At 38.2% G+C, this 15,361-nt stretch overlaps 1 protein-coding gene across 1 annotated transcript in view; it reads right to left on the reverse strand.

Annotated features, from left to right (window-relative positions):
* Nucleotides 1-15,361, reverse strand: part of LOC306880671 (signal-induced proliferation-associated 1-like protein 1) — a 99,367-nt gene that overhangs the window by 15,028 nt on the left and 68,978 nt on the right. Inside the window, exons 6-12 of the mRNA XM_079434364.1 lie at nucleotides 14,901-15,004; nucleotides 14,229-14,386; nucleotides 6,352-6,931; nucleotides 4,743-5,017; nucleotides 1,604-1,894; nucleotides 1,330-1,482; nucleotides 991-1,115 (exon numbers count right to left, since the gene is read on the reverse strand). Of these exons, the coding sequence (XP_079290490.1) occupies nucleotides 991-1,115; nucleotides 1,330-1,482; nucleotides 1,604-1,894; nucleotides 4,743-5,017; nucleotides 6,352-6,931; nucleotides 14,229-14,386; nucleotides 14,901-15,004 (1,686 nt within the window). The remainder of the gene's footprint in view (nucleotides 1-990; nucleotides 1,116-1,329; nucleotides 1,483-1,603; nucleotides 1,895-4,742; nucleotides 5,018-6,351; nucleotides 6,932-14,228; nucleotides 14,387-14,900; nucleotides 15,005-15,361) is intronic.

Consider the following 15,361-nt stretch of genomic DNA (forward strand, 5'->3'; position numbering starts at 1 on the left):
ATGAAAAAACATGATTTCAGAGAATTGTTAAAAACAGAGTTCTGTTTTTGCAAATGAACTCTTCACATATATACATATACACATACACACTTATATACATGTATGTATGCATATATATATAAATACTAAAACTAATAAACTGACAAAAGTTTATAAAATTATTAAAAATTAAAACTAAAAAGAAAATAAAAGCTGAAAATATTTTAAAAAAGCCAATTCAATATATTAATAAAATCTATAATAATATACAAACACTACTAAAATAAACATAGCACAAAGGTGTGAGCAAGTTGATTATATCAGTTATATAAAATCAACTGAACTACCCTGTTGTTAATTTTTTAAATATATTTTTTTTTAAATAAAATAATAACGTTTCCTGTATAATTTGTATCAATAGCTGAGACAATTTTTCATATGTAAGCAAAATGGACATTATAACTGAAATATGGTCATAACTGAAAAAGGAATCCGAATCGAATCAGCACAAATCAAAAGCTTATGAATAAGAATTAAATCCAGTCTGCAAATTGAAAAGAGGTAATATTTCCATTAAAAGCATCTGATTTAAGTAAGAAATGCTTGAAATCAGCTTAGAGGATGTGGTGTTATCGTTAAATAAAGCAGAATTTAGATTTTGTTTTCTGAGTTTATGAATAGCGTCACGCTTTGATGAGTCTAGAAGCAAAGTCTATAATCACGCTTCATTCAAATATCCAACACTGAAGGCCTCAAAACCCAATAATACATCATCAGTACTATTTCTGTCATCATGTGTTTCTGTCATCAAATGTCAGTTTTTGAATATTCACTGCCATTCTTCTAAGTCCATTCTCCCTTTCAGTCTTTCATTCAGTTAACTGTTTTGTTTAGCTCATTCATTTTTTCCAGCAGCCTTCTTCATTGATCTTTTCCCCTCTTCACTTCCAGACACCTTACATTTATCCCCCTTCCCTTTAATAATTCATCACTGATGGAGTGTGGTCTGACCTGATGGCGGTCTGTCAGAGCTGTCCTCCACTCTGGGCCAGCTGGGTGTCGACTTGCCGCTGCTTCCATCCTCTGCCCCCAATTGCCGCTCCGCTGGGAGAGGAGAGTGCCTGTTGTGCACAAATCTATAACGGAAACATAAACGTGCATATGCTGTCAATCGCTTGCATCATTCTGCAGTCGATGCCACAGACATCTTGTCATAAATAACGCTGAAAGCTTGAACAGATAAAGCGGTGAGATGACTGGGTGATTAAGGGATGGACGGTAAAGAGCTTAATAGAAATCAAAGACAAAGAGAAGGTAGACAGTAAGAGGATGTGTTTTGTAGAGCCTCACCCCTCTGGCATGGACTTCTGCCTCCAGTGAGCAGAGCTGCCTGAGCCCGTATCACTGGAGCAGGAGAGGTTACTTGGGGAACTGCGGTTGTGCGGCGAGCGGCCCAACATGAGAGAGGTGGTCACGGCATAGTTCTCAGAACCTGGAGACATCCTGAGAGAGGTAGAGAAAGAGCGATACACACAAATACAGATAAACACGAGAGACAAAAAAAATGAAGGGGAAGAGCAAATTAAAGAAAGCTCCACTACATACAGGCAGTCATCGAACGCACCTTTTAGAGTCCAGAGGTCGGCCGTCACTGGACACGCTGCGGGGGATGGCGGCCGCTCTTTCGGGCCGTTCGGCAGAGAGGGTCTTGCCCATACTGGCCCCCAGGCTCACGGCACGGTTCGGGGTTGCACTGTGACTCTGAGGTGAGGCGGTGAGGGACTGTTGTGGGCTGGACGAGGTACGCTGCCATTTGTTGTTATTGCTCCGGAAAGGAAACTTGTACTCAAATGAGCCGCTCTCATTGCTGCCCTTGTATTCAACGACTGGCATGCAGTGCAGTTCTGAACAGCCCCTGCAAGATGAATTAGGCAGTTAGTGGCAATGAAGAGCATTTGACTTACTCTTAATGGTGAAATCAGCTATTTACACTTGTGTTCAAAAGTTTGGAGTTGATAAGATTTTTTTTTTTGGTTGCGTTTTATTTAACAGTATGTGTACTTACAATATACTTACCTAAGAAAGTAATGGACAATATGTGACTCTGGACCACAAAACCAGTCATAAGGGTCAAATTTTCAAAAATTTTATGATATTTATACAATCTGAAAGCTGAATAAATAAGCTCTCCATTGATGTATGGTTTGTTATGATAGGACAATATTTGACCAAGATGCAACTATTTGAAAATCTGGAATCTGGGGGTGCAAAAAAAATCCAAATATTGAGAAAATCACCTTTAAAGTTGTCCAAATTAAGTTCTTAGTAATGCATATTACTAATCAAAAATTAAGTTTTGATCTGTCAGAAATTTACAAAATATCTTCATGGATATAATGTCCTACATTACTTAATGTCCTAATGATTTTTGGCATAAAAGAAAAATCAATAATTTTGACCCATACATTGTATTTTTGGCTATTGCTGTAAATACACCCCAGCGACTTAAGACTGGTTTTGTGGTCCAGGGTCACATATAAGGTAACTACATGGGTTAAGGTTAGGTTTAGAGATTCAGGGTTAGGTTCAGGGTTAGTGCTTAGTTGTTGTTAAAGGGGTCATATGACGTTGCTAAAAAGAACATTTTGTGCATTTGGTGTAATGCAATGTGTTTATGTGGTTTAAGGTTTAAAAAAAAAACATTTTCCACATACTGTACATTATTGTTGCTCCTCTATGCCCCGCCTTTCGTTGTGATTGACCAAATACCTCAAGCGTGAGACGGAAATGTTACGCCCCTTACCGTATTGTGATGCCGTGTCCCGGCGCGATGACACAAAAACAATAAAACCCATTATAAAACCCATTACACGAGGCATTTGTTGCATCTAGTGGGGACATAATTACTAATGACTTTTACGCGTTGCATCGCGCCACGTAAACATTACCATGTCTGCATTTGTGATCGGAGAAACGACAAACAACAAGCACTACTCTACACAGTTCAAAACTCACGTTTGAATCATCAGGCAAATTCTTTAAATAAAAAAAAAAAAAACATACTTACAGGCTGAGAGTCAGAAGCGCAAGACTGTGCTTGCAAAGTTGGAATTGCCCCCACTTTATAGAAACAGCCTTTGTGCAAGCCAGCATTGCAGGCTACTCTTCCAGGTTCAGGAAACAGTACTCCGTAAAATGCGGTGCACACACTCTAATATTTGGGTTGAACTGTTCTGGAACAGTGTTGTAAATACAACTTAACCACTGATTTCTATAGTTGTGTCCTCTTTTGGAAAACCAAACAAAGTACTTTCGCTTTCGCAACAAAACACAGCGTCTCCACGACATGGCGCCGGCAGCAGCAACAATACTACAGCAAGAATAATAGTTCTGCCTCCTTTCATTGCGTATACATTTGGGCAGTGTTTTGCAAATCTTCCAACACCGTGATGTGGCCGTGGGGGCGTGTTTGAATGAGCCATTTTAGGGGGGCGTGGTCAAGTCTTAAGTTTTATAAAGATATCTCTTTGGTTTTGAGACTTTAGTCTTTGCAACTTCAGGTATCTTATCTATGCGCAAACAGCTTGTAACACTCCAAAGAGAAAGGAAAACTTGTAATCGCATCATATGACCCCTTTAATAATAAGTATATATGTACATGCGGAACAGGACCGTAAAATAAAGTGCTACCTTTTAAAAAAAAAAAAAGTCTCTTATGCTCACCAAGGTTGCATGCATTAGGTCCAAAATACAGTCAAAACAATATTATTGCAATATATTAGTATAATTCTCAAATAATTTTTTTCTATTTTACTATATTTTAAAATTTGATTTATTCCTGTGATGGAAAAGCTGAATTTTCACATGCCACATAATCCTTCAGGAATTATTCTAATATGCTGACTTGGTGCTAAATAAAAAATGCTGAAAACAGCTGTTTGATATTTTTGGTGCAGGATGGATGAAAATAAAGTGCAAAAGATTAGTATTTATTTAAAAGCTACTGAACCAACTAAACAACCAACTATTCTAGCTAATTAAATAAACAACATTCTCTCTGAAAGGCTTATAAACCTCTAGGCTCTTAACATTTCTCAACTTAAGCGACAAATTAAACTGTAAAAATTACAAACTAAACTGTAATTATAGAAGGCATTCTAAATTTAATTCTCAATGCGCATAACAACCAAGTACTGAATCCTGTAACCAACTTGGAATAAATACACACAGGCCACAAATATGTGCCTGTATATGGAGCTTTTATGTCAAGAAACAATAAATTGGGTGTCAAACATCACCCATGCAGGCTAATACTGTACCCTTTTTGTGGCTCAATCCAGTTTTAAACCCAGAGGACATATAGTGTGTCCGTTTTTAGTTTAGACAAAAATATAAACTGTCAAAAATGAAAAGGAGAGGTTTTCTAAATATAATAACAATGTACCACCAAACTGTAAAAAAGAACACCGTGAACTCAAATGAAAATCCGGTGGGTCTAATGATTTGTAGTTTAGACCCTGATCATTATAACCTTCAAGTTGGCACGGCGCCTTCAGGCAAGCCTAGACTGGGAAGGCGGATCTCATCTATTTTGGTTTGCATGTGTGGGCACAAAGGTGCAATGTTTTGTATTGTTGTCTTATTGCAAAATTTGGAACGAGTGGTTTACTTGTCTACCTGACAAAAATATTTACTGCCTACTTATTTACCTGGATTCACTCAAGAAATAATGAATCAAAACATTAACTGATATTCAGACCTACCTGCGAGGTGTGGCATCCTCGTGGGGCGGTATGATGACAACTTTCACAGTTACGGAGGTGCGGAGCAGGTCTATCATTTGCTCGTGTGAAAGTGTTGCCACAGCCACCTTGCAAATTTCAACCAACCGGCTACCTTGTCTCAGCCCCGCTTGCCAGGCATAGCCATACGGCTCCACCTCTGCCACGATGCCTTCGTAGTTAACGTGAAATCCAAGTTGGCCCAGGCCGTTCCTCCGCAAGGTCATCTCAGAGGTCTCACAGCCTTTAGTGAGGTGCTGAGAGAAAAGAGCAAAATAAAAGATTGATATGACTTGTCTGACATTTTTTTTTATGGATTTTAAAGCAATTTTATGCAATTTAGAAACAGATTTACTTCAATAGGGATAGAAGAGCTAGTCAAAAATGGGCAGAGTGGATTAGAAATGTCTATCACAAGTTATTATACCTTACTGCAAATAAGGATCAAAGCTTTTCTTCCCTCAGAATGAATAAAGAAAGCTCTGCGTCCCATAACACGTCTCATGACTGTGATGGGGATCATGAGCATTCAATTCGCAGAGTACTAGTTACCATGGCAACAGCTCTTGCACTTGAAGAGTGACATAATGGGCAGGGGGCCAAATCAGGAGTACATTCAAGCCACTACACAGTTATGCAAAGGCGCTCATATTCACCATTATTTCACACAATGAATCATACACAACATAGCCATAAAAAAATAAATAAAAAAAAACTACTTTTGAGTTTGTGTGAAAGCTTGATTGTTATAATCCCACTTGGGTATAAACCGAAAATAATTAAGAACCAATAAACAAGATCTCAGGTCTGTGTGCTGTGTGTGTGACTGAATGAAAACTTTCAGGGAAAAAATCCTTAATTTTAAAAAATGTAATCTGTCATGATTAGGGGTGAGCGATAAGATTAACCGGTAAAAATTTGTCAACTGGTAGAGATTTTCGACTATCGTCTGTATTGCAGTTACATGTTCACGTGACGTTGCTGTGCTACGTGATCACAAAAAGCGAGGGGGTATTGAATTTATTTTTGCTGCTTTATAGGCCTTGAACTGTTAAATAAACACATTTGTATGTGTCAAAATTCTCGTCTTTCCATGTATCCTCGTAAACACAGTAATTTAGGCCTTAAGTGAAAGCAAACAGCTGAGAAAGAAAACACATGTGTAACAGTATATTGGATCCGGGCAGCTCTTAAAGTGACAGCAGTCTAATATTCCTGCTATCTGTCATTCACGTTAATCAAACAACAAAAGAAAATCTCTCACTGCTCGACTAAATCAATTTTGTAACTTTAAGAAGAAGAAATATATATTTACACAGTGAAGAATATGCAGTGTTTTATACATATGATTTATACAATGTAGCATTTTTCTATTTATTTGTTCTACTGTAGTTTTTTGCCCTATTGTTTGTAATTAGTTTGTTATTCTTATTATTCCTAGTTTGATAAAGTCCTTATTTAAAGCAATAACTATATTGTGATTTATATCATTACCGTGAAATAAAATTACTCGTATCATGAGTCAAATTGCAAGATTTTGGTCATATCGCCCACCCCTAGTCATGATACTGTCATGCAACTCCAAACTTACCTCTAAACGTTTGATAACCTCACGAAAGTCTTCTGTGTTGTTATTAATGGAGCGCAGGGAGATGTTTTCTCCACGCTCATAGTAGATCTTCATGGAAGCAGGGCTCCCCAATGTCCAACCAATGACATCTCGGACAGCGCAGTTGTAGACAACAGCCTTGGCTTCTGGGTCCACCAGCACTAGAAAGTCATTTGAAATGGCCAGCAGGGCCTCCAGTTCTCCTACGGCTCCATGGTCCTCGGCGTAAACAGGCCAGGTGATGGACCCTGGGCTACGCAGCTCTGCGCCAGAATATGGCCGGGTCTTCTCTTTACGCTTGTGGGCCAAAGAAATAAAAGGAAATTTGCCTGAAGGATCGATAGGTGTGCTTGTTACGTGCCGTTCAGCCAGGTCCCTCAAGTACTCCTGTCGCGTCCGAGTGGCCATGGCGCGGAACTTTTCAGACTTGTGGGCTGCATTTTCAGCATTGATGACCTTGGCTAGCAGGAAATCTCGAAAGACTGTGGATTTAGGGAACGTTGCATCCTCGGGAATAGGCGGTCCAAAGGCAGGTACATCTCGTGAGCGAGCCACTGCCACGCTGTGAATGAGGGGGTGGAGATAATAGAGGGAAAACAAGAGAGAAGATTTCAAACAATGAGATAAATTACTCCTCTCATGCTCAAGATAATTGTTAAACCATCCTCAAACTTCCCTAAAGGCCCTCGTGTTTATGCATGAACGAAAGACAATGTGGCTGCTATGAAAATGATGAAACCAAGAGTGTGAAGTGGGGACATCAAATACTTTGCCAAATGGGAATAGGAGGAAATTATCAAAACAATTTGGATGGCTATTATACTGTTGACTACTTCACACAGTGCAAGGAAACTCAGACAGACCCCTCATATTCTACAGAAGAACCTTTTGAATTCAATTCCATCTCTAAAAACCTTCAAATTTTTCTTTTCTACCTCACTTGCTTCATCTCTCCCCTGCATTTTCATTAAGCCTCTGGAATGGACATCTAAAGCTTCCTGCTCTGTCTGGTATGCCTGGAACTCATACGCAACTAGCCAGGCATAGCGGTAACGAGGCTGGACCAAAAAGAGCCACTACCTCGATCTTACGGTGATACTGAAGGAGGAAGACAAAGAACAGTGAGGCCCAGAAGTTGGTGGTAGAGAGAGGGGGGCCAAAGAAAGTACTGCTGTCTGTGCGTGGGTTTCATCTGTAAAAACAATGAGGGGAAACATGTACGTGTGTGGTAGAAAAATTAGCTTGCAAATTCATCATAACAAACGTCTCTCCCGCAGTCCCAGCAGCTTGCTGAAGTACGGACTGAGACGAATAACTTGATTTCCAATTCAGTAATATTGTTTCTCTTTCTTTGCCTGCAGGGATAAATAACACAGACTTGGTGACGACTGAGTATGGTAACCAGAAGGTTGCTGGCCTGATTTCCACAAGTGAGCCATAAAATAATGTACACCATGGTAATTAATGATATATGATTATGATCATGGTATTTTCCTTGCTAATTCCTGGTACTTTGAAACAATATAATGGTATTACAATGCAACACAAAAAAACATCATGAAACTTTTTTTGTAACTGCTTATTTTTAAATCTCTCCAATTTAACAAACATTGAAATAACTTTTATTTAACGCATGTTATTGCCAAGCGGCGAGTAAAGAGTTGTTAGTGTAAGCAAATGGAAGTGTTAAACTGCTGCAAGTGTTAATGGGATGCGTGTTTCCCATAACTCATTTGAAACACATTTTCACATCTCATCTGTTTTAATGCATGGTACCTTATGCACTTCAAAGAACAGGGTGGCTTTACCATAGTTCGTTTCCAAAAAAAACAAGGTATGACCACAACTTACCATCGTAGTAAAACCTACAAAACTATTTTTTACAATTGCTCTATTATTTTAAATTTCTGCATTATATTGTTTTCTGTTTAAGCATAAAGCAGTCCAAACACCCACAATTGTGCTTCACCAATGGCATACAAAAACCAAACTCTGTATGAGAGTGCGGACAATAACAGTCATAGACATTTTTCAAAAGCCAGAATAGAGCAGTGCACATTCCATCTAAACATAATCCACTTTTAGGCATTGAGCGGTTACTCAGTGACTAACAGCAAGCGGGCTGACTTTATTGTTGCAGCCGACCCCCTTGGCTTAGGTGGAGAGGCAAACTGGATTACATATCTGAAGTATAAATACACAGCGTGTGGGTTGGTAGAGCATCCACTGCCCACAGCAAGGAACCAAAGAACCTCCACACAAGCAAATAACACCCTGACCCACTCAGAAATACACAGGTGTACAAGTATTGCATACACAGAGCAGAGTTCTCACATACTGTCAACTTGTTCAAAAGGACAAACCCAATCTGATACACTAATTTACGGTATAACATTCAAGGTTTCTGTGTAAACAATCCGCTTGTTAAGTCTGACATCATGCATCACCGCTTCTGGGTCCAAACGCTCTATCAGATGCCATAGGAAAACAACAAAAGGTACGAATATATACTCAGAATGTGATGTAATACAACCAAAAAAATTATAATCCTAACTTTATCTCCATACCAAACTAGCAGATGGCCAGACAGTGATTAATTTTTTTTTTTATAAATCATTAAAATATTTGTGTCTGGGACATAGGGGTGTGCGAAAATACTGAAAAAAAAATCTCGATATTTTGGGGGATTTTTTCGATAACGATAATTAGACGATATTTTGCCGAGTGTGTTATTGTATATCTGACTACCGTGGACAGCTGCAGTTTTTGATATTCTTGTTCTATGTGGTCATTTCACATCAGTGATAGAAATTAATATTTTCATATAAGTTTAAATTGATTTTTACCTTTTATGGGCAATTTAACCTTTAATAAAGCCATTTTTTCTAAAAGTGTGCATTTTTTTGAGTCAAATTGTTACATTTAATCAGTCAATTACAATAATAAGACATTTAGGCTGTTACCAAACAAATCAAAGCAGTATCAACAAAATGAATCTTTGCAGAAGTTGCATCTGAAGTGGCATTTAGATGTACTTACACACTGTTTAATGCAGCTCAGAGGGACATGGAGTGCTTTAACCTGCAGTTACAAACGCATAATGGTTTGATATTTTGAACATAAAACATTGAATACTGATATTTGAAATTATTTAAAAAATGAAAAGGTACCTTAAATGTGAAATTAAAATCACCAGTAGGTGGCAGCACATCACTGTTAACAAGTGAGTCATTGCGACTGAACCGAATCATTCAGGAACGAAGCGCTGTCATGGGCTATATCCGAAATCGCCCCCTATACCCTCATTCACTATTCCCTACATTAGTCCACTCATACAGTTCACTTGAAGGAGTGAATGAAAACGAGTGACTGAATTCGGACACTGAGTGCACCGGAAGGACTGCCGCTTTTGCATAGTTTGCTTGCTGTTTAATAATCATTTGATACGGGCAGCTCCAGTAGTAAGATTGAAGGATTTATCTTGAACTCACGAAAAGTATGTATAAACCCTAATAGTCAATTTACAATTAATTTTGTTCCCGTGTTGTATTGCGCTGGATTACGCCGTGGACGAGCGCTTCTAAAATGAATGGATAGATGATTCAGCTGCGGGCGCCATCTTCTGGTGAGATGCAGAAATTCCTTCAGTGCGCAACTCACAGTGCATTCTGGGGATTCTCTAGCCGTCAAGTGTACATCGGTTGCATTGCACTTTTTTTGCGGTGCATAGTGGGATTGAATGAGTGCACTCGAGAACATCCACTATGGTTTCGAACACCACTTAAAATGGCTGTCCCCTCAAATAGTGCACTATTTGAGGGTATAGGGGGCGATTTTGGATACAGCCATGTTGTTCAGAGAGACAGAGACGCAACACAACGCTGTGGCTGTTTGGAATTATTTTTGTTGGCGAAATGGAGCAAAAACAGTGACAGTGACGTGACATACATACTCGGAATTTGTGCTCTGCAATTAACCCATCCAAAAGTGCACACACACAGCAGTGAACACACACACTCCGTGAACACACACCCGGAGCAGTGGGCAGCCATTTATGCTGCGGCGCCCAGCGAGCAGTTGTGGGTTCGGTGCCTTGCTCAAGGGCACCTCAGTCGTGGTATTGAGGGTGGAGAGAGCGCTGGACATTCACTCCCCCCACCTACAATCCCTGCCGACCCGAGACTCGAACCCGCAACCTTTGGATTACGAGTCCAACTCTCTAACCATCAGGTTATATTAACTTCTTATTTTTTTTAACTCTTGTATAAAATCAATATCACATTTATAATCATGCTTATTTTTGAAGAAAAAAAACAGCACTCTTTGTGTGATTTTAACTATATGAAATTATATATATATATATATATATATATATATATATATATATATATATATATATATATATATATATATATATATATATATATATATATATATATACACACACACATTTTCTGCCCTCGTATCTTGAATTTTGTGATCATTTTAATGCATTTTAATAGACTGAATCATGCAGTGAAAGAACACTCTCACTGTTTAACCCACTAGACGTCATCACGTCATGTATGCATGCACTCACTGTAGGTGTTTTGTTTTTGCAAAATACTTTATAAATGTCAAATTGCACATCGTTAAAACAACAATTACGATATTATCGCAGACGATATACATCGCACACCCCTACTGGGACGCCATACGAACGGAGACCGTAGTGTACACTAAGTTTTAAAAAGTTTTGCTTAAATGTGTAATATGAATAAATAGTGCTCATAAATGCGGCTGTTGAGATGATATTCTCAAGGTAAACAAGTAGAGGCCTGGACAAGTGGATACTGTGTTGTCTAAAAAAAATAAAAAAAAAAAAAAAACAACAACAACAACAACAACAACTTATTGTAACAACCTTCTTTTATTTTATGTAAAATACCTTCTGTCGTCAGACTATGTTTTTAAAGTCGTCTCTTACACTCAAGGCTGCATTTATTTAAAAATACACTAAAATGAGTAATATTGTGAAATATTACTAAAATATCAACTGTCTGCAATTTAATATATTTATTACGGCGCCCCACACGACATGCACTATTTACTAACTCGTTGCCTTGGTTTACTAAAACATGTGCACGATTTACTAATTCGTTCCCCCGTTTTAAGTGAATTGTGAGCACGAAATAATCATTTTTTCCCTTAAGTAAATTGTTCACATGAAATAATTCTACTTCCTGTCCGCATTCTCATAAACCTGTTGCTGCTGTTATGTTATGGACAGAGACACTTTATTTGGGTTTTATTTTGAGTTGGGAATTAGTTTAGACATTCTCAAAACCTTGCAGCGTTGCATGGAATCATTTTAAGTGAGAGGCATCTACATCAGTTTACCAAAAAGAGCTAAATCTATTTTCTGTGCTTATTTTGGGGGTAAAATTGCAGATTCCATCATATATAATTCAGACTGCAACCTCACAGCAACATAATTGTGTTTGCTGTGACACTGTAGACTCAGCGGCGTCACAATAGCGATGCAGGAAAACACTTCTTTACGGACTGTTTGCAAAAAAGCATTAACAGCTTCCGCTTTGTACAACATTACCATTTACCTTGCCATTTCACTGGTGGCTGAGAGGTTGTCTGCCAAAATTATAGGGCTCCAGTGAACAGTGTTAACCACTTCAGTACACCCAACTGCAGCCAATAAAACAACAGGAGGGCATATAAATCATTAACTCTCTCCATAAACACCTTTAATCACTCTCCATACCAGTGTTTCATCTTTACACGAATAAACAGAAACGCTTACAAATGAAAAACCGGAAACCCGCACCCACCTGATCCACTTCCTGACTTCCATCCCAATTCCTGTCTAAACAGTCCAAGCAAGTTAATACAGCAAGAGTGGCCACAGCTGAGGAAAATTCATGCTCACAAGAATAATTGAGTGTGCGATTGAAGGGGCCACAAGAGGGAGGGAGCCCATCAGGGAAGGAGGAGCAGGGTTGTCGGGTTTAAGCGGCAAGCCCCCATAAAGCCCCTCTCATGAGAGGACAGTTGGCAAGGGTGCACATGTAGCCTTCTCATTTGTTGTGTGCTCCGTTTAGTTTATTGTTCCAGAGAGGTTTGGTCAGGACGGGCCTTTGTAACTTCTGTACTTTCAGAGCTGAACAGCGATGAGGCACCCTACTGGGTATAATTAAGACGACACACAATGAGGCCCATCAGCAATTAAAACCTCTATTAGTTTCATGAGGCAAAACAGAAAGCAAGGGAGAGAGAGAGAGAGGGAGCAAGCATGTGAGCGAAAGATTAAGATAGTAAGGCACAATGAAGATATCAATAATCAACATCATATTTGTTGTTCGTTCGGTTCAGATAAGCACACATTCTGTCTTTTGTTTGACTCATAGTGGCACTTTCGAGGTTGGACTGCAAGCAATGCAACGATCAACAAATCCTACTGATAAACAGCCCCCAGTAGGCGTGAAGGAAATTAAGCGGGCCAAGCTCATTTGAAGTGGTTAAGAGCAGTGCTCTCCTGGGTAATGTGCTGTACGACAAGAATAATAAGCTGGCCAGAGGACATCAAGTGAGAACATAACCCACCATGGGCAGGAAGAAAATCCATTTCTCCAAAAATAAAACCAAAAACAACACCACTACAATCAGAGGCTGACTGATAATGGATTCTGGTGTTACAACAAGATGGAGAAAAGCTTATTTTAAATTCATAGGCCAATATTTTTTTATTAAAAATTACTCTTTTATATTTGAACAATATATTAAAATATGAAAACATTTGTTTTTATTTACACTACTGTTCAAAAGTTAAAGGTCTGTAAGATGTAAGATTTTTTAATGTTTATGAAAGAAGTCTCTTATGCTCACCAGGGCATTCATTTGATCAAAAATACAGTAAAACTCTACATTTGTTAAACATTATAACTATTAAAAATTAAATAAATAAAGTTTGAAAAAAAAAAGCAGTTGAAGCCTATTGTAACAAATGTATCTCTGGAACTTTGAAACAATTTAGTATGTACTTTTTGAATAAAAATATGAATTTCTTTAAAAAGAATCTAGCTTTCCAACAACAGTGCAAATGCTATTAATTACAAAATAGCTTTCAACTTCAACTAGGCTATGAGTGTTATATGAACAACCAGTCTTGCAATCAAAATTGTGGCTTTTAGTTGGTCTACCAACTAAAAAAAAAAGAAAAAAAAAAAAAAAAAAATTAAAAAGGCAACAAATTCAGCAGAAAATTGCATTGAAAAATGACAGTCTATTCAAGAAAAACAAGCCAAAAATATTGATTAATACTGGGAATCCTCCTGGGAATGACAATGTTCCAATATAATAACACCAACATCTACAAACCAATCATGTTCAAGGCATGATGCAATTATAAAGGAGTTCAACATCCCACCCAAACTTCCTGTTTGAAAAGAAAATTAGTCAACACAGTAAAACAAACTCCACGCATCAATATATTTCATGGGATCTTTGAGCCTCGCAAACCTAATTTCATAATGTGGTCCACAGAGGGTTAAGTACACAAAGCAGGTCTGAGTTTACTTTGAGAAGTGAATGAAAGTTACAGAGTCAGATGCCAATTCAGTAACTGCTCTAATGGATTCAGTTAATGATTCTGTAGAATAATTTTTCAACCGATTTACTACTACTCTGGTCTACACTGGTTTTGCTGTATCGTACAGTGTTGAGCACCGCTGCTGACACGCACTGAAAGTCATTGTGTGTGGGGTAGATGCAAAATGCATCATTACACATTACAAAAATGTAAAAATCCGCCTGGACTTTAATGGGTGTGAATTTGTTGCAGCTAAATAAATGTCCAATCCACTCACCTGTAGCAGGTGTTTTCAGAGCAGGGGTTGTGCGCTCGTACAACCACAAAGACATGCTGAAAGTGTGAGCGGATGTTCTTGGGGCTAAAGGGCTTTGCTCCAGGCTCTTGAAACACGATTGTGACGATGTCGTTTCCGATGTGTCTTTTCCTTAACAGCTATAAAACACAAACAACATAGTCGTTCAAATGCAACGAAATCTGTAATTATTGTAACAATAAAAAAAAATTCTATATTAATATTTTTAAAACGCTGTTTATTCCTGTGATGGCAAAGCAATTTGCAGCCATTGCTCCATTCATCAGTATCACATGATCCTTCAGAAATCATTTTTAACATACTGTTTTGGTGCTCAAGAAACATTTGTTATCAATGTTGAAAACAGTTGTGCCGCTTAATATTTTTGTGGAAACCATAATATATTTTTTCAAGAGATTTCTTTAATGAATAGGAAGTTCAGAAAAATGTTTTTGAAATAAAAATACTGTAAAATTATAAATGTCTTTGCTGTCATTTCAATTTTAACTGCATTTAAATTGGTCAATTTAATGCATCCTCACTGAATAAAATTATTAATTACTTCCAAAAAACCATCCTGACTCCAAACATTTTAAATGTATGTGATAGATTAACAATGAAAGTAAAAACGGTGTTCGTCGTTGGACAGCTTACCTGCTGTTTGTTATTGGGCGTGTAGGGCAGCATTGTAGACACATGGAACATGATCTCATAGTCTTTAAAAGTTGTGTACAAAGAATTTGTTCCGGTAGAGTCCGCTGCAAGAAAAAGCTCACGTTAACCTTTCATACACGGCTTTTATATGACCACCTGCTTTTCTATTGTTAAACAAAGAAGGATTTCTGTTTTGTCTGAAGGGAATATACAGTGTAAAGCCTTTGATCATACGGTCTCATTTATTTAACACTGCTTGACTTGTTAGGGCAACATATGGCTCCCGCTCTTTTAAAGGACCCCTTTTTTCTATTGTTCACAAGCAGGATACTGTCACTCTGGACCATGGCAGTACAAACTCATCTTCTCCTCAGTCCCTCCTTCCTGAACTCTATACTCAACCTGACTCCGAAACCACGTCCTAAGCCGAGATCAAAGCTTTCTGACAACTCTGCCGCCCT

The sequence above is a fragment of the Barbus barbus genome (genome assembly GCF_936440315.1).
Source record: "Barbus barbus genome assembly, chromosome: 14".
In the NCBI taxonomy this organism is placed as follows: Eukaryota; Metazoa; Chordata; class Actinopteri; order Cypriniformes; family Cyprinidae; genus Barbus; species Barbus barbus.